The sequence below is a fragment of the Antedon mediterranea genome, chromosome 6 (assembly GCF_964355755.1).
Source record: "Antedon mediterranea chromosome 6, ecAntMedi1.1, whole genome shotgun sequence".
NCBI classification, from domain to species: Eukaryota; Metazoa; Echinodermata; class Crinoidea; order Comatulida; family Antedonidae; genus Antedon; species Antedon mediterranea.
The window spans coordinates 23,383,218-23,404,979 of record NC_092675.1 but is presented as its reverse complement, the minus strand read 5'-3'; the positions used below and the strand labels follow the sequence as shown (position 1 = coordinate 23,404,979).

Sequence of the window (21,762 nt, the reverse complement as noted above, 5' to 3'; positions counted from 1 at the left end):
TTTTGTTTAAAACTGTGCTCCATTGTTTTTAAATAGCTTAAGGTTTTAAAATTAAATTTCAGTGCTCACCTATTACCACTAGGGTAAGAAACTACAATGTCGTGATCTTCATCAATACCTACAACTGTACCAGTAACACCAAGTGTCTGCAAAATAATAATTTATTATTATTTATTTTAATATTACAGCATTGATAACATTGCATCAAAGCAAGTGTCTAATTGGTGTCTCTCTATCACCTGCTAGCGAGAAAACAGACCTAGAACAGAACTAGACCTAACGATAAAAATCCCTCAACATGAATGGCCATTGGCAGTCACCTGTTATATACAATGACAGAGAAATAATAATTACTGATCTCTGATGACCACTAAAAGGCATGTGTTGACATCAACTTGATTTTTCTATTATCGCAGCAGCTACAGGCTGAGAGCTACCAATAATTTCCACTGAATGTCACTGCTAATTTTATTAATTTTACTATAATAGTCCATATCATTCTGTCTCAGCTGTTGCAGGAACGACAGAACTAAAATTATCATGCTAATAGCTACAGTATGACAAATTGATTTCATCAATACAAATCTCTTTGATCCAATTTGAAATTAATACTATCAACTGAAATCAATGGCTAAAATTGTTTGCGACTTTGAATTCCTATAGCTAGCTATCATATTCTAATCTGCAAAAATAGCAACAGTACAAAGATGGCGCTGTTGCTATATTTGTTTTCTCTTTCTGTCCATATGAGAAACCAACCAAAATAAATTAGAAAAGAGATTGTATTTCTAAACAGTGGTTCTTTTTAAATTGTACTAGATTAATGGCAACTAGACATGTAACTCGTCACTTTGACGAGTTAGTTATCCGCACGACAAAGGCCACGTAGACGTCATACGTTAGAATATTGCACACAGAAAAAGATTATGGCAATGGGTCATTCCATCTCAGTTCACCCAAAAAAAATGGAATTTTAAACCCTACCTCTTCCAATTTTGATGAAATTTGGTATATGGGTGATTCATAGCAATTAAAGCCAAAATTTCAAATTTTAACTTTATCGGACCAACGGTTTTCGAGATATCGCAATTTCAATTTTCGGTTTTTACGCAAAAAAGCGCGCGGCCGCCATGTTTCAAAGAGCTGTATCTCAGGAACTATAGGTTCGATTTTAAAAACAAAGGTATTTTTGTAAAGGGGAGACCATAAGGAACCTAAATATACTAATTGTGTGTGTTTTATGTTAATTTTAAGTTGAATAAAACTTTGACATATATTTTGACCTTGAAATTGACCCCGTGGAACACGCCCGATTTGTTGGTGACTATCACGAAAAATGTAGCCCTACGTGTCAACTACAACATATAAAAAAATTGGAGGGGTTTTTTTCTTTGTTTCCATGAAATTACAATTTGAAGTTGACATACCTCTTCCTTTTAGTGTATTTTTGGTGTTGTTATACTTATACACAGTGTGAACACTAACTGTTAAGGTGTCTTTTGTTACGCTTTCTCATCAGGCCCACTTAAACAGTAGATATATTTTGATATGAGAAATACTGGGTAACTCACATACTTTTAAAATCAATTTTGACACATAGTTTAGTGTCCTACTATGTTATTATGCACATTAACATATGCATAATAAGTCATTGCAGAGAACATACAACAGTTACTGTATATGCCTTTTTAAAGGTTGTCATCCCCTATATAAAAACAAAACTACCAACCATGAAAAAAGTTCATTATTTCACAGATGGATGTGGCGGCCAATACAAAAACAAATATAACTTTATTAACCTTTGCAACCACCAGGAAGATTTTGGTTTAGACGCCGAGTGGAATTTTTTTGCTACATCACATGGCAAGAGTGCGTGTGATGGCATAGGTGGAACAGTTAAGAGGCTTGTCACTAAGAGAAGCTTACAGCGTTTGACTGAATGTCATATTATCACATCTCTCAGTATGTTCGACTACTGTGTAATTTTTTATTTTTATTTTATGTCTTTAGGCAATGTGGCCAAGGATTACCAATAGTGAATTAATCACTGTCCTATCAGATAGGTGGTAATCCCCCTGATACAGGGGCTATTGTGTGAACCAGTTCACCGGGGTAACCCCCTACTCTTTTTCGAATAATGAACTGGGTTCTTTAAAGTACACACATGTTATAACTGTGTACACTGGACCTACGGTTTATAGTCCTTATCCGAGAAGACTTGTTCCACCACCAGAACTAGGGTAGGAGCGAGTCAGCCTCGAACCCTTGCCGATGTTGTTGTTGGCTCTTTTAGGTACGGTAAACGGCGCCCCTGCCTTAACCGCTCGGCCATATGACTCGCTCATATGGACATTCCAGGCATCAACTTTTTTCATGTGGGAATAGATGAGGTATCTACTGTGGAAAAAAGAAATAAAGCTGAGATTCAACCTCGCCCAGACCATCAAGGGTACATTACAATATCATCGCTTTGTTCCCGTTTCTCTGGCACAGATGCAGGTCTACAAACTTAGTACCCAGATAAACCCTCCGGATGTGGTAGTGATTCAAGAATCTTTCAGTGATGAAAATGAAATTGTTGCTGATACACAACCCACCATTATTAGACTTCAGAATTTTGTGTGCTGTAGTTAGGATGGTGTCCCATGGATTGGTTTGGTGGTGGATGTCTCACTCTCAGAAGAGTTTGGGGATTTTCAAATTAAATTTATGCATCCTCATGGGCCAGCGAAAACCTTTTATTGGCCCTCCAAAGAAGACTGTTGTTGGATTCCTGAATCAAATGTATGTATATTATAGCCTCTCCGTTTATAAAATCCTCTTCGACTAGGAATTACAGTATTTCCCAAAATGATCGCCACAACATTTATAAATACTGTTTGAATTGTCCAGATGACAAGGAGTAAAGGCCAGACATAGACAATTGTAACATTATAATAATATTTAGTTTGTAATAAAATCAATTTTGGAATACATCAAATTGACATTGAAGTAATGCATGGACATACACCAAAAATACACTAAAAGGAAGAGGTATGTCAACTTCAAATTGTAATTTCATGGAAACAAAAAAAAAACCCCTCCAATTTTTTTATATGTTGTAGTTGACACGTAGGGCTACATTTTTCATGATAGTCACCAACAAAACGGACGTGTTCCACAGGGTCAATTTCAAGGTCAAAATATATGTCAAAGTTTTATTCAACTTAAAATTAACATAAAACACACACAATTAGTATATTTAGATTCCTTATGGTCTCCCCTTTACAAAAATACCTTTGCTTTTAAAATCGAACCTATAGTTCCCGAGATACAGCTCTTTGAAACGTGGCGGACGCGCCCTTTTTTGCGTAAAAACCGAAAATTGAAATTGCGATATCTTGAAAACCGTTGGTCCGATAAAGTTAAAATTTGAAATTTTGGCTTTAATTGCTATGAATCACCCATATACCAAATTTCATCAAAATTGGAAGAGGTAGGGTTTAACTCATTGGGTGATCTGAGATGGAATGACCCCAATATGACCTGAACTGAAGAATATGATATGTTGTTATTGCTGAATTCTGTTATTTTGTGTCATATTATATATACAATATAATCTGTATACATATTACATACAGTGTAGAATAGGTGAAATGACTGGACCCGCCATTTATTCCAATTTTTAACATAGCGACGGTATCAAAATGAAACACTAAGATAGCAATTTCGGAAGGAAATTATCTCGGCAACAACATATTAATGTGTAGAAGAAATTTAAATACGTAAAATATTGATGCGCGCTCTTTTAAATGTGATGAATTATGACGCAAAAGATGAAAAAACGACTTTTTTTATTTAACTGGTCATATGATGACGTCACAACATCCGATTGGCAAAATGTTTACATAAATTCGTATCTACAATCCAATAGCTTCCAGAAAACGTTTTAATCATGATTATCACGTTTTATTCTGACGAGCTATAACAGATTGAAATTTACTGTAAAGACGAAAATAAGTGACCCACGTTATTTACATTTTTAGACATGATGACGTCATAAAAATTAAAATATTTTTAACTCATACGAAAGATAGTTGATTGACCTAGATAATATAAAAATCGGGGTAAAAATGGAAAACAGATAATTGGAGATGCGCTCTATTAAATGTCATGCGCTATGATGAAAGATACAAAAATCCTATATTTTATATTCGCATGGCCATACGGTGACGTCACAATGTTCGGTTAGCCATATTAATGCATGATCCAAAATCTACAACTCATCAACTTTCAGAATATGCAAAAAAAATTACTTTCACCGTTTAGTTTAGGAACTACGACTGTTTAAAAAAGGGCATAATTTTGACAAATTTTGACGATTTTTTGAACTTTTTCATCAAAAATGCACGTAAATTATCCAATTCAACGTGCCCGTATGACGTAATTTTAAGTCGAAATTGTTCAAAAGTTGGTAAAATTACTAGAAAAGGCTGGAAAAACATAAATCACGCGAAAAAAAATTGTTTTCAACGCTACGTGCGTACCGCGCGCGTAAAAATTTGAGCGCACGTGGGAATTTTTTACATGCTCTAAATGACATGAAACGCGTAGAAAGTTGATTAGATATTGATTTTTCGCATTTTGAAATTTTAAACGCGCGTGCACGCGTAACTTCGTGTGAAACATGCCAATTTTTTTTCACATTCAGTTAGCGCAAGATATCAATTAAACTTTTGTTAAGTTTCAATTTAAATTGCTATATGGTTTTCAATCTATGTTAAATAGGCGAAATTCGTAAAAATGCGCGTAAGTCATGTTGCGCAACTCTGACGTCATTCAAAAATAGGAGGTGCACAACTTCACCTGAATGATCTCATGCTGACAAAGTTATAACATGTTATGTTTACACGTTTTTGAGATACGCGAGACACAAAAATAGAGGAGAAAGAAAGAAAAAAAAAAAAAAAAGTAACAGGACAGTTACAAGGAGTTATCCGCTGAGTGCGGATAACTAATAACACTAATGTTATCACAATGAGTTGTCTGGGCACTAAAAGAGAACACAGTTCTTCGGAGCTATGTCCTTTCAATATTTTTCTACAAATAAGGCACTAATAGTGCCATGACAAAGCTCTATTAATTGCTAATAGCAGATTTACCTCAAACATGCCATCTGTCCATCCACCATGACCATGCTGGAGAGATTGCACAATCTCTAGATCAAGATCAACATTTACCTGGTCACCTATCAGGAATGCTCCTTGATTACCATGTCCACCTGGTCCTTGCTCACCTGAAATTCAAATTAGCATGCTTAAAATGTTACAACACACACACACACAAGAATTGAATAAGTATGAAGTATGCGTATGAGGATGCGGTTGAATTATGGATAATACCAATTATATTGCAAGGGTGTAATTATTATTTTTCAAGCTCTATAGTAGTTGTCTCCTAGAAAGATAAAAGGCCAATGTCGGTTTATCCTGGTAAGAAATAGGCATAAACTTACCAAGACAAGGAAGATGATCTCGGTAAAATATTCCACCTTTAGCATCACTCACAACTTTCAGGTCAGACTACAAAGAGGATAAAAAAATGGTTATGTGTGTATTAAAAGTATCCTTTCAATCTATCACACAGTTTCAATCTTTTGAACATATAAATGAAAAAAAATGGAATTTGCATTATAGCAGGGGAGCAAGAGATGACACAAAATATCAAGAGCTCCATTACATTACTTACCATTCCCTCATATCCCACTCGATAAAGATTCTTAGCTCCATTGTCCCATAAAACATAAGCTGCACTTCGAGGCCCGGTAGCACTCCAGTCTTGAATTTCAGTAACCTTTCCTCTACGTCCGTTACCTCCATCTTGATCTTCCCATTCCCAGTCAACACCACGAACAACTCTAGCACCGGCAAATATTCCTCTTGCACCGATTTTCTTACTTTTTCTTCTAGGCTCCAATAGAACTCTACATTAAAATATACCATATACTACTTTATAAACTCACTATATTTTTTTTGTCTTCCTTTTTTAAATGTTATATTAATATTATTAATGCATATGCAAAGCTCAGTATGTAAGGATACACTTTTCCATTTTTTTTTAAAATAAAGATACTTTTTTTTTTAAACTTTATTTTATTATAGCTCTTTCATAAATTTGATTGACAATGAATTTTCCCAAGCAATATATTAACATAGATGAACAGGATAACATAAACAGTTATGCAATGATGATCATAATTCATTATATGCACATTATTGTAATAACAAATCAACTGTCTGGACAAAAATACACAATGTTAACTCTACATTAAAAAAGTCAATATTATACACACTTAAGGCAATTATTAATTCAGCTAACTAAATATTTTGTACTATGATTATGCTGCGTAAAAATTCACTCTATACACTTAAACATGTTTATTAGTTGTTTTAGGATGACGCAAAATTCCAAACGTATAATTAATTAAGTACTTGCCAATCCAACATTAACAAGGATTATATAAGAACTCGGGAGGATAGCAAATTATTCTAATAAGTGTAAAATGATCTTCAATTGTCATTATTACAGTAACCTCATTTGAACTCATTTTAAATCTAAATCTTTACAATACTTTATTAATTAATTATTAATTAATTATTGATCCAATGTAATTTAGCAGAATTCTCACAAAATGGAAAATGTACTGTACATCGTTTAAACACAATATATATTTTTAGCTTCATAAAACACAAGCTGCACTTCAAGGAAATTCTGAGAAGTGCGGTGAAAACCCTGCCTAAAATTTCTAGACTTTAGTAATTAATAAACAGTATGATACTAATAAATGTCAACGAAACACATTAATGTGATTGAATTTAGTGGTTTACAACAGCACTTACTTTTCACTTGATGGTGTGTTCATTCTGTAAAAACGATGTCGGAGAGAATGTTTGTCTCCATGGTAACATGCTGAACAAAGGTCATAATTTGGACATTCAGCACATTTCCATCTAATTCCATAAATTGGTTGCATACGACATGTATCACACATGCTTCCCTCATGTTTTATACCTAAAACATTAAAAAAACACATTACATACTGTTAATTATAATTACAAATAGATAATTCTAGTGTACTGTAACTGTTGCATCATTTACTGTTAATGGTTAGCTTTTGAAGTTGAGATGAGACAGACATGGCCATTCAAATTACAAGATGTATCGATTTTAAACGAGACACTATTGTCTTTATCTGTGGGTTGTACTGTATCAGTGGGTCATACAATTGACAAGTGCATTATTTCTAAAATCCTAACTTCAGCCCCAACAAAAACCAGTCTATATTTGTCCAAAGTCGGTATTTATTCATTAAGTTAATACCCTAGCCCTAGGGAGATATACTGAGGAATAAAATGGGATATACCCCTTCACCTACAACTCTTACTAGCGTGGGGATAAGATACAGACTCCTCTTGCTTGGTTTTATTCATTCATAATCCTTACGATTTGTGCGATCTCTGGTACCATGGCATTATTAGTGACGTCATTGAGAACTTGTTGTTCAGTGGCATTTAAATATATAATATTAAATTGTGTACCACAATTTGAATTGCAGAAAATAATTGCTTGCATATTTCAAATTGCACATAACATACACTAATAATTAATATTGGATTGTACCGAGTAGGTCTAGCTAGGCCTTAGACCTACCTTACTTATACTGCATATTAGCCTAGGCCTAGTACTATAGATAGCAGGCCCTGTAGGCGAGGCCGTCAAGTAAGTAGCCCTAGGCCTGCCTAAGGCTAGGCTAGCCCTAGCTAGCTAGGCCTAGTAGTACTAAGTAAAATAGACTCTCGGTTGGTATTTATTGGTCGTTTTAACTTACCCGTCGAAGCACTATCCAGAACTCTTAGATCATACGCTCCTGCACAACGATAGTTAGCAGCTGTACCATTATCCCACACAACAACAACTTCTTCGGGAGATTCAAAACTCCGTACGGTGCCAATGTGACCTTCACCGCCGTCTTGTTTCCCCCATTTCCAGTCAGGTCCACGGACAACACGGGAGCCTACGCCTTCCACCATGTTTACATTTACTCTTCCTGATCTTGAGCCTTGTCGATTCTCCATGATTTATTAATTAAAATACCTTACCAATTTCAAACAAAATCCAAGGATATTTCTTTTAAATTAAATATGGATTTCATGTATTATGACAAAAAACGTCCATAATTGTTCCTTATTTATAAAATTTGGTTTGAAATTCACCTAAAATACGGGCAGCGACGATAGAATCGACGACCTTTTGGAGGTCGGAAAAAAGTAAATTGTCAATATTTATTTGCTGCCCTCAAGGGTTTTAAGAAATCAAGAAAACGTATATGGAAGGCACTTTTCGTATAAAATACTAATAGGCTTACATTCGATCGAATGAGCAAATAATTTCAATATCAATACACAAAATCCTTTTTACAACTCCATGTATATAGCAAATTTTTGTATTTATTATAAATGTTGAACTTTCTACATTTCTTCAGTACAATTTCTTCTATATTTTTAATTATTTTGTTTTCATATTTTATAATTTAATAACAAAACAAAAACAGGACCAACGCAGCGGAACACACACACAAAAAACAGATTCTACAATTAACAATTCAAGTACTGTACCATCTGAGTACTGTACATTGTCTTATCTTACTTCATATTGTCCCCCTGAACAAAAAAAAACAAAGAAAAGTGAAAAAAAAAGTGCTTTGTGCGTGTGTGATTGTGTGTGTGATTTTTTCCTATTATTATATATTGTTGTTTTTTTTCAAATGAAACACAAACGAATAGATATAAAAAAAAAAAAAGTCAACTGTCGGGGTGAAAGACAGTAACAAACAGGGTGTTACTGTTAGAGCCCTACGGCATATGACCGGGCCTTGGTCAGCCCAATATAAATAATGATACAAACAATTGAATCTACAATTACAACATTGAATCGGCTCTAGGTCGGTATATTTGTACAAAATTTAATAGTATAGTTATAATTGTTTGTATATGTACCGTCAGGAGTAATATATTATTTGAAGGTTTTAGTTTGCATGCCTCCGTCAGGAGCTAATGGTTTTTCTAATTTGTGTACAGAGTACGCCGATTAAGGCATTTCTGACGTTTCATAAAAAGGATCAGAATTTTGATTGACTCTGATTGGCTGAAGGTAATTGGACTATGGCAACATGTAAATAAATTAAAACTGAGACGTCGAGTGAAGGGAAAAAATATCGGAATTTTGAGAAGTATAAAGATAAAATAAGGCCTAATGTAGTAAGCTTTCTAGTTTTAGGATCTAGGCCTAGCTAGATTTTCCCTGTAATGTGTAGGGTTAGTCCCAGGCCTAAGCCTAATCTACATGTTCTAGCTAGGCTAGCTACCAAATTTACTAAAATTGACTGAATATGATGGCCCTACTTAGGCTAGTCTTTAGTCTAGGCCTATGCTACTATCTAGTACTACTACTAGCCTAGGAGTAGTAGTAGGAGTATACACTTAGAGAGAGTAGTAGGGCCTCTGTTGGCGAGTAGAGATACAGCAGCCTATAGTATAGGCCTAGACCTTTTATTTAGTTTAGGGTAGGCCTAGCCTAGCCTAACTAGCCTAGTTGATTCCTTTTCTTTTTGATGATGACAATATTTTGTTGCTACCTAGGAGGGGGCCTAGGCCTATATTATAATGTCCTTTTTAGCCTAGCTAGGCCTATAATAGCCTAGAGATATTATATTGTCCTGAAAAAGACAGAAAAGAAAACAGTTTTTGTATATATGACATGTGACATGCCATTTAGGCCTATTTATTTATTTTTAATGTCACATATTTATTCACATTACCAAACATATATTTAGTAAATCTGTCAGACATGTTTTTGGGTCAATCTTACAATTATTTTGCCTTGTATAAGTAAAACAAAAAGGCCTATTTACATGTTTAGAGGGACAATACATCTTTAACATCATATTTGTAACAAACAGATATGAGTTCCAGCAAAAAACACAAAAAGAAAAGGCGAAGAACTGGGAAGGTTTCCCCAAGTGGTGATGATGCCTTACTTTCACATATGGAACTAGGTGATTTTGGATCCGATACAGCCATGAAGAAACTCAATAACATGGAAAGGTCAAAGTTAGCAAGAGATGGTGCAAAGATGTCCACAGCAGACACTGTCACTGTCATAAAAAATGTCAAGAAAGGTGTAGAAAAGTTTAAAGTAATGCGAACAAGTCGTCGCAGATGTATAATAGGTATTTATTTTGATTTTTTTTTGCCATTCATTATTTGTTATTCTAAATGTGTTATTTTTAAATAAATAAAAATTTATGTATATTTGTTTGTCAATCTTGTTTGATATGTTGGAGAAATTTGATATGAGGTCTGTACTGACAATTTTCTATGGCAAATATTTTCTATAATAATATAAGAAATATTACTGCTATATAATCTTTTTTTATCTATATCAAATTGCCTAATTGTACTATTAGAATTCACTAAATATTGAATTTAAAAAATAAGAAACTGAACCGAAAGATCTTTGAATTCGTTTAAATATTTAAATGTTTACTTAGTTTTTTTTTTATCTTGTGTGGGGTCGTCCCCCCTATATGTATTATATATAAAAATAATAATAATTTGTAACAATTAATTATTTGCATGAATATTTCTTTTTCTATTGTATATTACTACGATTTTTACAGTGTTTACTTAGTTTATATTATGTTTTCATCATATTTTCTTCAAAACTATTTGCAATCTGTTATGCTCAAGCCAAAAGAGGTATGTACAGTATGAAAAAATTGCAAAAAGAAAACTGTAAATCTGTGTTTATTTGTATTGTACAGTCAATGATGTAATTATATATTTTTGCAGAGCATGCAAAAGGTAGACACTTTGTTAATGGAAGTTGTCATGGTCAGTATGATGGGCTTACATTATGTCTGCATGTTTGTCACTCACAGAAGCTAACTACAGGATACTGCTATTGTATAATTTTCACCTAAGATTTTTAGCCCTCAATTATTAGCTATCATCTTCATTAAAAAAATCATTGAATATTATAAATCAATGAACATATCAATGATGTTACTTACTGTAGTACTTAAGCCTTTAAGTGTGGTTCTCACTAGCGACGCAACACAACGACGTAACGCAACGCAAGTGAATTGACCAATCACAAGCGATGGCTTATTCGCTTGTGATTGCTAACTGTCTATAACTTCGCTTGTCATTGGTTAAAACGCTTGCGTTGCGTTTACGTCCTTGCGTTACGTTCTAGTGGGAACCAAGATTTAGCCAGGATTGTTATAGGAGATTCCAACCCCCTTACCCCCCCCCCCCTTTCCAAAAAATGACATACATTTTGTTTAAGATTGTGTTCTGCAGTACAGTAGATGATATTTGTCTGACGTATAGGCATGAAAGTAAACACATTTCTATACCCATGCCTTGATAATGATAGTTTATCAGAGATACAGTTATAGAGGAGTTTCTTTCGAACACACAAACACTAACTCATTAACTGGCTACAGATTTGGTACTGTACCACCAAAATCTTCTGGTATGGTGGTTATGATGCGCAATTAAGTTTAAAGCAGTTAAAAATTTTATTTTAGCCAAATTTGGTCGTTTTATCATGCAGATGTTTAATTAGAACCACTGTTTGTTGTAAATCTATGAAAAAATTGAATTAATATATCATAATTTATTTAATCATCATACATCATTATCCCAACCTCTAGTCTAACATATTTTCATTATTATCATAATCATCACAGCATTTCATAAAATTGATTGATCATTACATCATATTATAGGCCAGCTATTGATACTAATGCCACCATGATCATATGGCTACAATCACAATATTATTATAGTGCTGAGTAGAAACATATTCATATTATGTTTAGAAACCAGATTAGTCTAAGAATACACTAATAATTTTATTAAACAAAAAAAAACGATTCCTCACATTCTCTCTCTGGTAAAGCCTGGTTTGTAGAGATAAAAACTCTCTAGGTTTTCCTGTCACTTGTCACACAAAACAGTTTTGTTGTGACAGAGTAAATTAAATGGAAACTTAGGCCCTCACTTGTTCAAAATTCAATTGTTCTTTCTGTATTTAATTGGATCAACAGTCAATAGTATAAAATTCTGCAATATTATCAACAATTACACATTAACATAATTATTCAAACTGTACTTTTCCATTTCATACAAAACTTCAATTAATCAAAAAGCATTCATATTTACCATCGCTGATCAATAAATAAAACACCAGAGCGGAATTATTAATGTATCTATGGTTAGCGTAAACATGTTAGGATACATTGATCTTTGTAACCAAAGCAAATTTTGTGAGTAGTTGCCATTCACTTATTTATTTTAGGTTTTACTGATTGTAATTATTTTTATATTAGTTGTGTTAAGCATGATTGTATATATATTTTACATCTAACCAGTACATGCTTTTTGTAACATTTGACCAGCAGTATCTTAGCCATAGTTGTTCCTATGCAGTCCTACAATAACTGTTGATTTTGAGCAAACCAATGTAGTACTTATAGTCAGTTTGTAAAATCAGCACCATTACATCCCCAATTGAATGCACCATTAAAAACCTAAATTTTCTCACAAAGTGTTGTTGCTCTACTTAGAATTTAACATTACATTTAGATTAGTGTTTTTATCTCACAATAATAACCCTCAGTTATCCTGCATAGCATTAACAGTAAATTAAAATCATGGTTAATATAAGACAAATTCATATTAATTTACTAAAAATGTAAAATTTACTTTTATGTTGTAAGACCACCAAGTTTAAAAGAAATATTGATTTTACATTTTACTGTAAAATTTTTATGTTTAATTTCTATTTGTAGGCAGTCCATCCAAAGGAATTCGTGGATTAGATGGAATTGTGAACGAAGATATGAAACCAAATCCACGCAATCGGTACCTCATCTCTTACTTTTCAAAGTTAGCAGAATCTTCTGATGTATCGGAAGAAATTGACCTGGATTATGTTGACCAGATGTTGAGTTCAGGAGCAAGTGTCAATTGTATTGATCGATATGGACAGACTATTTTACATGAGGTATTGTTTTGTTCATCTGTTGGCACTCAACATAGGCCACATATAGATTTTATTTGTTGTCTAGAGAGAGAGAGAGAGAGAGTATTAAGAAGAATGTTGAACAGTTGGTTTGTTTTATGATGGCTCTTGCATTTTGCCAGACATTCTTTCAGAGCACTATATATTTTATGCCGTTGGAAAGATACTTATTTTTTGTTTTTAAAAAAAAAAAGGTTGCCAGGGAATGGGAAACTGATGTTGCCCAATTTTTGTTGGAGAGAGGAGCTGATGTGAATTGTAAAGATTGCTTTGGTCGAACTCCTTTGCATGTGGCTGCTGCTGTGGACTATTCAGAAATGGTTAATTTTCTCATTGAAAATGGAGGTAAGCTCTCAATTACATACACACCTACCGGTACCCAGGTAAACAAAACTTGTAGAAATTTGATTATTTTTATCTTTGATTTATCGATATTGCTACTTGACATTTACATTATGTCGTGTTATCAATTAATCCATCAGCTGACATTGAGTCTAAAACTAAAGAGGAGCTTCAAACACCACTACATTATGCTGCTCGTAACGATGCATGTGAATCATTGAAGATGCTGCACAAACTTGGAGCGGATATCAACCCAAGAGATTACAAAGATAGAACACCCCTTCAAGTTGCTGCAGAACTTGGTAATGATGACGATTAACTATAATTGAATTATACTTTCATAAATGCTATTATACAGTACAATACCTGTCATCTTCCATTTTAAGCACATGTCCTATCCATTTCCAGATCTTAACTTCCTATTCTTAATAATGATATTGGAAGAAAACTATTTTAGATAATGTATAAAACAATAATCATGGGAATAGATTCTGGACTGATTTTTTTTCTACATGTACAACAGATCGAAGTGAAACTGCTCTTGTCTTGTTGGAGCTGGGAGCGAAGGCTTGTGATGTTGATAAGTCTGGGTTAACTGCAATGATTCTGATGATTTGCAAGATGCCTACTGTGGTATAGTCTGATTTTCTTCTAATTATGGTTTATTATTCATTTTTAAACCCTTGAACTATTTATAAGTACCCTGTGTTTCATTTTCCCACAGGCAATTGAAGCTCTTAACAATTTCCATCGTAGAGACCGAGCTAATCGTAAACAGTATTATGACATACACTTGTTAGAGCCTATAAAGGAAACCGATAGGGAGCCTAAGAGTAGATCTGTTGTAAGTAAACGCAATCATTATCAAGACATGTCAGTCATTTACATCTTGCAAGAGCTTGATTTAAATAGTTCTTCACACAATGCATCGCATTGAGAACCAACTTATATGCGCTATTTCCAAATGAACATATTATCATTGTCATATCCCATTTATTCCATAAACTCTGATTATACCCCTTGTGTATTGTACAAATTTGATTAGTAGATAAGATCACTTTACATTCAGTTGTTTAAAAAGATTGATGTGATGTTGCTCTTTAAATGTATTACAAGCTTTTCCATTTATTTGTAATAGTTGCAAGTTGTTGTAGAGTACAATCAACTTGAGGTCATTAAGCATCCAGTTATACTGCGGCTCATTGACATCAAATGGCAGCTATGTGGAAGGTAGGCTACAACTAATTGTTCAATGGTTGTCTATTTAGTAAGTGAACATTTACACTTATGCTGTCCATGGAAAGTTATGAAATTGTTCTAATGGGTCTTAAGGTCTAGAGTGGTTTTATAGTACTTAAGGTACTGGTGTAAACATTGGTCAAGCTTTTATTGTGACCAAAGAGTTCAATCAATCGATCATCCTACTTATAGAAGATTTCACTATATTCAATTAACTCTTATACCCTATGGTGAGCTTATTGCCATAGTGTAACTACTATTAGTACATTATCATTTATGAATGTTGAAGATTGTTCTAATCAATTGTGTTTACATTTCAATTAGGTTTGGTGTTTTGAAGCAGGTAATATGGAATATCTTTATCATTTTGCTGTGGACAATTCTTGCAGTTACAATGAAGTCTCCAATTACTTACGACTTTTCAAAAGCTATTGATATCTTCCAGTTTTCTATAATGGTGAGTTGACAAATATAGCTTGAAAGGTGAATTTTGCAGTATTTTAAAGTAAAATATAAAGTAAACTGTCTGTTGTTTTAGGTTTTTAATTGATACTTTTAACCAAGTAAAAAGTAAAAGTGGAAAGTAGTCAGCACAATCACTGGCTACAAACATTCCAGTATAATGCCATGGTTTTGGAGTAAAAGAATATATTAAAAAAAGTTACTAATCTAATAAAATATTTGGTGCTGTCAAAATGCAAGATTGTGCTTAAAAAAACCAGTCCAATCGTTCAACTCGATTACAGTATTTTCTTCCCATTTTTTTTTTTTTGGTTTATTAGATTCTAGCAACAATTTGCACATTCGTCCAGATATTTTTAGAAATAAGAGAGTACATGCAGAGCAAGAAGAATTTTAAGGTATTTATTTTGTGGATGCATTGTATGAATGACACTTTCAGTGCTGAAGCATTGATTTCAAGTGGTTCAGTAAAGTATATTTATTATTAGACAACAGTAATTTATATTAAAAGTACACAAACCATATACAATAGTATAGGCTGAAAATCTGGGCTTGATCACTGGGGAGGAGAATAATTTAATTGATTGATTGATCATTTGTTATAGAAAGACTATTTTGTGCAACCTGATTTGAAATTTTACAGACAGTATGAAACCAATATATTATTTTACTTTTTATTCTATAGAAATGGCAAGAATGGCGTGTTGGGGAGTTAAAAAAAGACCTTAAGTTTTGTCATCCAAGATGGCCCCAAGAGAAGTCATACTTAGAATGTGAAATAGACTTTGTTGAAAGCAAAGGACCGTCATATTTCTCTGAATTTTGGTAAGAATCGAGTAAAATAGAAGTGAAGTGAAAGACATGAATATATTTCTTTTGAAATTTGAAAATTAAAACATCTATAACTTTATCAGAATACTAATTCCAATCGGTATCACTCTTGTTACTTACAGGAATTACTTGGACTGGTTTGTGTATGTATTATTATTGGCAGTGTCTATTTGCCATCTGACAGCTTGGCTCATTAAAAGTGATGTTCTTAGTGATGTCACCATAAGAATCTTTGCGGTCACAATCATCTTTGTTTGGTGTCGCTTTATGAAAGTTGCCAGAGCATTCAAAGCTATTGGTGAGTGTATTCAATGATTGGTTTGTTAGTTTAATGTTTAAATGGTAATTTAATGACGTTTAAACATATGCACTAATGTGGATATCTATCTATCTTTTTTTATAGTAAATATTTCTAAAGAAATCTACTCTTATCAAAGATATTACATTTCCTTCATTTTGTTCTTTGTTATTTTTACTCATTTTTTAATACACTCATTTGTATTATTGTTAAAATAGTATTAGGGAATAAACTTTGCCTAAACCTGACTTGAAAATGTAGATGCCGATAACAATTTGTGATTTTTTTTTCTGCAAGCATTCAAATTTTTGGCCAAATTAATTCAATCCTCTTTACTGATGACAAGTTGGTTTATCAATACTATTATCATATTTTACAGGTCCGTTTATTGTAATGCTTGGGCATATTACAAAGGATTGTGCAAGATTTTTATTCTTATACATGGAGTTTTATATCCCATACTGTAAGTTTTATTTGCTCTTTAATGAAAAAATATATATATATATATTATTACGATATACCATGAGTTTTTGCCAATGGTCTCAGGAAAACTGAGAAGATTTAGCCATTGTAAATGGCTAAATAAGCTACAGTAAGCTAAGGATCACTGACTTTTTTTATTCTAGTGTGTGCCTTCTGGATGATATTTGGTGGAACAGATAAAGGAACAGAAGTTACTGGAATGACAACATTTGATGATCTAGCCTTTAGCCTGTTTCGAATCACACTGGTCGATGACTATGATTATGATGTAAGAATCTTTTTTGTATTGCAAGGTTTAAGTCTCCTTATTCTTTTTTTTGTTTAAACATTTCCAGATTGAATAATTATGTAGACTAACCTGAAGATCAAGTTCAGCTGCCATCATCATTTATAATAGCTGCCATCATCACTGATGATAGCTGCTGTTATCAATGATGATAGCTGCTGTCATCAATGATAATAGCTGCCATCAACAATGATGATGATAGCTGCCGTCAACAATGATGATAGCTGCCGTTATCATTGATAGTTGCCGTCATCAATGATAATAGCTGCGGTCATCAATGATGATAACTGCCATCATCACAGATGATAACTGCCATCAGCACAGATGATAACTGCCATCATCACAGATGATAACTGCCATCATCACAGATGATAACTGCCATCATCACAGATGATAACTGCCATCAGCACAGATGATAACTGCCATCATCACAGATGATAACTGCCATCATCACAGATGATAACTGCCATCAGCACAGATGATAACAGCTGTCATCACTGGTGGTAGTGGAGTATTAATATGAATTTGTCAAATCCAGAACCGTTTTTGTCTACATTTTAGGGTCATCATTTAAAGATGTCAAGCCATGTGGTGTTTACTGCCTTCTTACCCTCCTCTCATCTCTTTCTCTTTTTTGTCTAAGCAGAAAATAATAATAATCTAAATAAATGTTGAACAAATTTAAAAAAAATAATACTAATCATGGTTTCACTTTCATTGCAGGGCATGAAGGAAATTGATAAGTTTATGGCTAATATTTTATTGGGGTCATTTTTAGCCATATCTGCACTTGTTGGCATTAATCTTTTCATAGCACTGCTGTCAGATACTTTCCAAAGGTACGTTTTAGGAAAAACGGTACAGAAATAATTCCACTATCATACCATATACATATATTATGTAATACAGTATATATATATTCCATCATGTGTTATATATTCTTTTGCTTATAGAGTATATGATAACGCCTTTTCAAACGCCATTATGCAGCGAGCATCCATCATGCAAGGAATAGAAGAAGGCCTGTCCCATTCGAAAAAACAAAGTGTTCGTGCCTATGTACATCAACACTGTTCACCAGAAACACTGTTCTATGATGATGATACGGTTACTGAGGGTGGGGATGAGCTTAAAAAAGTTACATTCCAAATAAAAGTTAGTACTTTGTTTTTCAATTTTGCATTTAAAGAAAACCTCTTAAAATGTTAGATGTACATTTCATTGTGTACTTCAACAGTATGTCATTGTCAACAACAACTGTTTGTTACTTATTTCTACTTTATACTGTAAAATAAATGCTTGTCAATCCAATGGCCTTAGTTTCCAAATCTGGGTCTATCTCAAGACATACATTTCTAATGACCAAAAACATTACAAGTTAATGCCTCCACACAAATGAAATTTTAAATGTTTTAGAATAGAAAAACTTCACAATCCAATTAAATAATGTCATGATCAATAAAGATCAATAATATAGTTGTATCGTAAATATGGAATTCTTGAGTGTGACTTGAACGACAGCCTCCAGATCACCATCCTGGTATTCATACCTCTAGTAATACTTATTGATGGCTACTAGGCTAACACATAATGATAATAATAATACTTGACTTTTAAGGATGACTTTGACCAATTTCGAGAGCATTATCATGGAGTAGATGAAGATAGTAAGGAAGTTATAGCATCTATGAAGAGTGAGATAAAAAAGTTGAAAGATAAGCAATCAATAGCTGTTAGTGAGATTACATCAGAGTTGCATCTACTTAAACAACTAGTACAACAGCTAATTGATCGACCAGGTCAACCAGGTAGGAGAAAAAACGTTATGTTCTTGTTTTGTAGAGCTATATTATTATGGCATGGTAGAATGTGGTCAATAATTACACTAATTATGTTGAAAGGTGGTGGTGGTGGCGGATCGTCTGGTGGATATAACCTTTTGTCAAGAAGTTACCAGCCTTCAGGTCAAGTAACTCCAATAAACAGTCAGATGTTACCTCACAGAGCAACTCAACTACCATCATTGACATTGGAAAATGAAAATAAACTCTACATGCAACCACGATTTCAAGGAGTTCAAAACCCAGTTCAGTCAAGTCCAAGAAACATTAGAAGGTAAATATAAGTATATGTATGGCAAGCAACTTTTGATTTATCTGTATAATAGTAATAATTTTAGCCTCCACCATGTATTAAGTAGTACCTGTATCATATTGAGTGACATAATGCATCAATGTTATATGTTTGTTTGGTGTTCTTTTTGCTTCTCACACTCCAAACATTTTGTGATCTATGCATTGTTAAGATGTAACCAATGTATGTACATAATATGTATGTTATTGTCATAATTTCTAGTAATGATTTTGAAGAGGATGTCTTGTTGAACAAATCTATTGATCAGCGAAGAATACTAAACTTGCCTGTACTTCCTGGTGCTACAGACATCAGTGCCAGAGAGCAGTTACTTCAGGCTAGTAGTAAAGAAAGGTACAAACAATTTATTATATAAATTATATACAGTAAAACTCCTATTAAAGACAAAGTGTCTGCTTAATAGGTGTGTCACCTAAATAAAGGTTAGCCATTGTGTTAAAGCATGTATCTCAGATGATCAACGGAAATTATTGTTTAATAATAGAGTTAATATTGTATCGTTCTTGTATTGCACCTTGTTCGTTTCACTGGAAATGAACTCACAATTATTTACTTCTCAGATTGAGTTTATATCGTGAACAACGAAAGAAAACATTTAAAAAGAGAAAGGAACAGGAGAATTATCTTGAACTCAAGCAAAAGGGCAAAGGTGGTGGAGGTCTTCTTGATATTTCATCATCACAGCAGCCTGCAGAAAGAGCTCTTTCACCTCTGCAGCATTCACTGATTATCAGTGATGATGAACAGTCTCTTTTAAACCGGTTAAAGTTTAGGAGTACTGTTACAGTAAGTCTAGTTTGTACTAATTCAGGACCACCATATGAGAATGACTTACCTGGAAAAGTCCATATGCATCTACCATACAAACTATCATTATACTGTTAACTTTCTTAAAATCTTATTTAGTTTTCCAGATTTTTTTTTATATTTTCGAACCTTAGTAACATATCTGTTTTCTGTATTCATTCAGTTTTTGGAGAATTTACAGTACTAAGCATACGCTTTTAAATTTTTGTAGAGAATAGGTCCACTGATAATATCTATACTGTAGATCTAAAAATTAAATCCAGACATAGGAAAACAAGAGCTAGACTGTTGGAAAAGTGGCAGTAATTAATATGGTGTAGGAAGGTTCAATAATAAGTATGTTCTTTCATTCTAGCCACAGCCACTTGGTAATAACAGTCTGGAAATAGCCAGTAATATAGAAAGCAACACCACTGACAACAATGAACCTGTGACTGTAGAAGTCAAGCAAGGTAGTGCAATAGATGTTACTGATTCTGTTGCCAGACCTGCATCAAAAGCTTCTTCAGATCAGTCTTATGATTCCAGTTCATTGACATTAGTAAGCTCATCTGTCAGTGAATATGATGAAGAGGGTGGAGGCAATACTGATAATACAGCAGACAGCGAATCACAGCACAGCATTCCCGTAGAAGTTGTTAAAGATAGTAAAGCTGCAGACGCCAGCACTGATCCAAAATGCTGAAGAACAATATTAAATTTAGTGAAAGAATGCACAATGATGAAAAAGATGGTGACACAGGGTGTTAAAAAATAAACGAGTATGCAAGTGTTATCTTCATGATTATATTTTGAAACATATTAATAAGAATTGAATTGATTATGGAACAAATATATGTTTATCCTTTAATTTTTAATAAATGAAGCCAAATCTTTTTCTTCGACATTGTGAATATAAAAGTATCATAGGCCCCCAGAAGATCAGTCTATTTTGAATGAAAAGTTGTACCCTACACCAGTACAATCACGGCACTGTATATTAATATGTAATATTGTTTTAAAATAATGTAAAAGTTAATGTATATATACTTTTTAATTATGTAAGAAATATAGTATTGTAATCTAGCGAATTGTAACAGTTTGAGACTTTCCTAAATAGAAGTTTTGTAGATACTGTATATATAAAATGTAATATACTGTAGTGTATTTTTAAAATGTAATGTTTATTTTGTATATCAGCATCGTATTTATTTGGATAAACACCGCCTTTGAATAAATGCCACCCTCGAATAAATTCCCCCAATAGAACATCGTTTGGAATAAACACGCCTCGAAATAACATCCATATATGCCTACTGTACACACAATATTATTGTATGATAATATTTCGACTTTCATGATCTATACCATGCATTTTTATACAATTTTTTACTGTATTTTACCAATTTTGACATTGTGTTGTATTTTTATTATATATCATTTATCATTGTAGAGAGACTTATATAAAAATATATTAAAATTAGCAATGTTACTTTTGGGTTTAATATTTGTATTTCATTGAATTTGGAACGAAAAAAAAAACATTCAAACTTTATAATTGGTGAGCCTGGTATAATTAGCAAAAGTCTATGAACTTAGTACAATGCAAACTTGATGTTGGAATGGTTCGGTGAGTTAATACCCCATGGCGAGACTGACAGTAGCAGAAGTTCTACATTGTAGAAATTTGATGGTTTGCTGAGCCTGATAGTAGCAGAAGATCTCCATTATTGAAACCTGATGGTTTGGC

At 33.2% G+C, this 21,762-nt stretch overlaps 2 protein-coding genes across 4 annotated transcripts in view; one reads left to right on the top strand and one right to left on the bottom strand.

Annotated features, from left to right (window-relative positions):
- LOC140051590 (E3 ubiquitin-protein ligase MIB1-like) overlaps nt 1-8,286 on the bottom strand; it is a 68,565-nt gene extending 60,279 nt beyond the window's left edge. For both annotated transcript variants that reach the window (XM_072096851.1, XM_072096852.1), the window contains exons 1-6: nt 7,868-8,286; nt 6,879-7,050; nt 5,728-5,962; nt 5,495-5,561; nt 5,142-5,275; nt 70-146 (exon numbers count right to left, since the gene is read on the bottom strand). In XM_072096851.1, coding sequence (XP_071952952.1) covers nt 70-146; nt 5,142-5,275; nt 5,495-5,561; nt 5,728-5,962; nt 6,879-7,050; nt 7,868-8,114 — 932 coding nt within the window. In that variant the 5' untranslated portion in view covers nt 8,115-8,286. The remainder of the gene's footprint in view (nt 1-69; nt 147-5,141; nt 5,276-5,494; nt 5,562-5,727; nt 5,963-6,878; nt 7,051-7,867) is intronic.
- Nucleotides 8,287-9,203: 917 nt separating this feature from the next.
- Nucleotides 9,204-21,507, top strand: LOC140052389 (uncharacterized). Of its 2 annotated transcripts, none has more exons than XM_072097990.1 (21): nt 9,204-9,296; nt 9,998-10,267; nt 12,899-13,113; nt 13,326-13,476; nt 13,614-13,775; nt 13,997-14,106; nt 14,198-14,317; nt 14,612-14,703; nt 15,037-15,169; nt 15,495-15,572; nt 15,860-15,999; nt 16,128-16,303; nt 16,683-16,766; nt 16,930-17,054; nt 17,796-17,911; nt 18,026-18,227; nt 18,691-18,880; nt 18,974-19,187; nt 19,428-19,559; nt 19,787-20,012; nt 20,389-21,507. In XM_072097990.1, the coding sequence occupies exons 2-21, from the start codon at nt 10,000-10,002 to the stop codon at nt 20,716-20,718; spliced, it is 3,264 nt and encodes a 1,087-aa protein (XP_071954091.1). In that variant the 5' UTR covers nt 9,204-9,296; nt 9,998-9,999; the 3' UTR covers nt 20,719-21,507. The 2 variants fall into 2 exon arrangements, with proteins under 2 accessions (XP_071954091.1, XP_071954093.1); XM_072097992.1 differs by having other exon boundaries at nt 9,238-9,268.
- Nucleotides 21,508-21,762: the final 255 nt, after the last annotated feature.